The sequence below is a fragment of the Priapulus caudatus genome, unplaced genomic scaffold (genome assembly GCF_000485595.1).
Source record: "Priapulus caudatus unplaced genomic scaffold, Priapulus_caudatus-5.0.1 Scaffold2530, whole genome shotgun sequence".
NCBI classification, from domain to species: Eukaryota; Metazoa; Priapulida; class Priapulimorpha; order Priapulimorphida; family Priapulidae; genus Priapulus; species Priapulus caudatus.
In genome coordinates this window covers 33207-33912 of record NW_014579591.1, presented here as the reverse complement: position 1 = coordinate 33912, position 706 = coordinate 33207, and the positions used below count along the sequence as shown (strand labels likewise).

The following is a 706-nucleotide window of genomic DNA, read 5'->3' as shown; positions in this document are numbered from 1 at the left end:
CACCACCTCCTCCTCTCTTTTCACCACCTCCCCCTCTCTCTCCCACCACCTCCACCTCTCTCTCTCACCACTCCCCCTCTCTCTCTCACCACCTCCCCCTCCGCTCTCTCACCACCTCCTCTCTCTCTCTCTCTCACCACCTCCTCTCTCTCTCACCACCTCCTCCTCTCTCTTCACCACCTCCCCCTCTCTCTCCACACAGCGTCGCCGAGGCAGAGCGCGACCGCCTGAGCGCCCTCTATGCGACCATACGCTCCGACGCTCAGGCCGCCTCCGATCATAGACTGGCGCTCGAGGGCGACGTGCAGCAGGGAGAGCAGGAGCTCGAGCGGCGGGCGGCAGTCTACGAGGAGAGGCAGGCTGCGCACTCAGCCCTACACAAGGAACACGAGTTCCGGAAGGAGCGCGAGGCCGTGTTGCTAGGCGACAGGTAACCATGGTAACGCGGGAGGATGCGAGCGAGGGATGACGTGAGGTCGCTATCACTGGCTCATTAACTATCCATTTAATCATATTGATTAATTATCGAATTAGTTTATTAATTATGTTTAGAGGGCAGATTAGTTGTTTGGTTTAATCGAATAACAAACACGTCATCACAGAATCATTCTCTCTATCTCTCTCTCTCTCTCTCTCTCTTTCTCTCTATCTCTCTTCCTTTCTCTTACTCTCTCTCCCTCTCTTTCTCTCTCTCTCTGTCTTTCTC

The 706-nt window shown here is 55.0% G+C and overlaps 1 protein-coding gene across 1 annotated transcript in view; it reads left to right on the top strand.

Moving 5' to 3' along the window:
- The window catches only part of LOC106818792 (coiled-coil domain-containing protein 146-like), an 18480-nt gene that overhangs the window by 5694 nt on the left and 12080 nt on the right, over positions 1 to 706 (top strand). Inside the window, exon 3 of the mRNA XM_014823468.1 lies at positions 267 to 413. Within this exon, the coding sequence (XP_014678954.1) occupies positions 267 to 413 (147 nt within the window). The remainder of the gene's footprint in view (positions 1 to 266; positions 414 to 706) is intronic.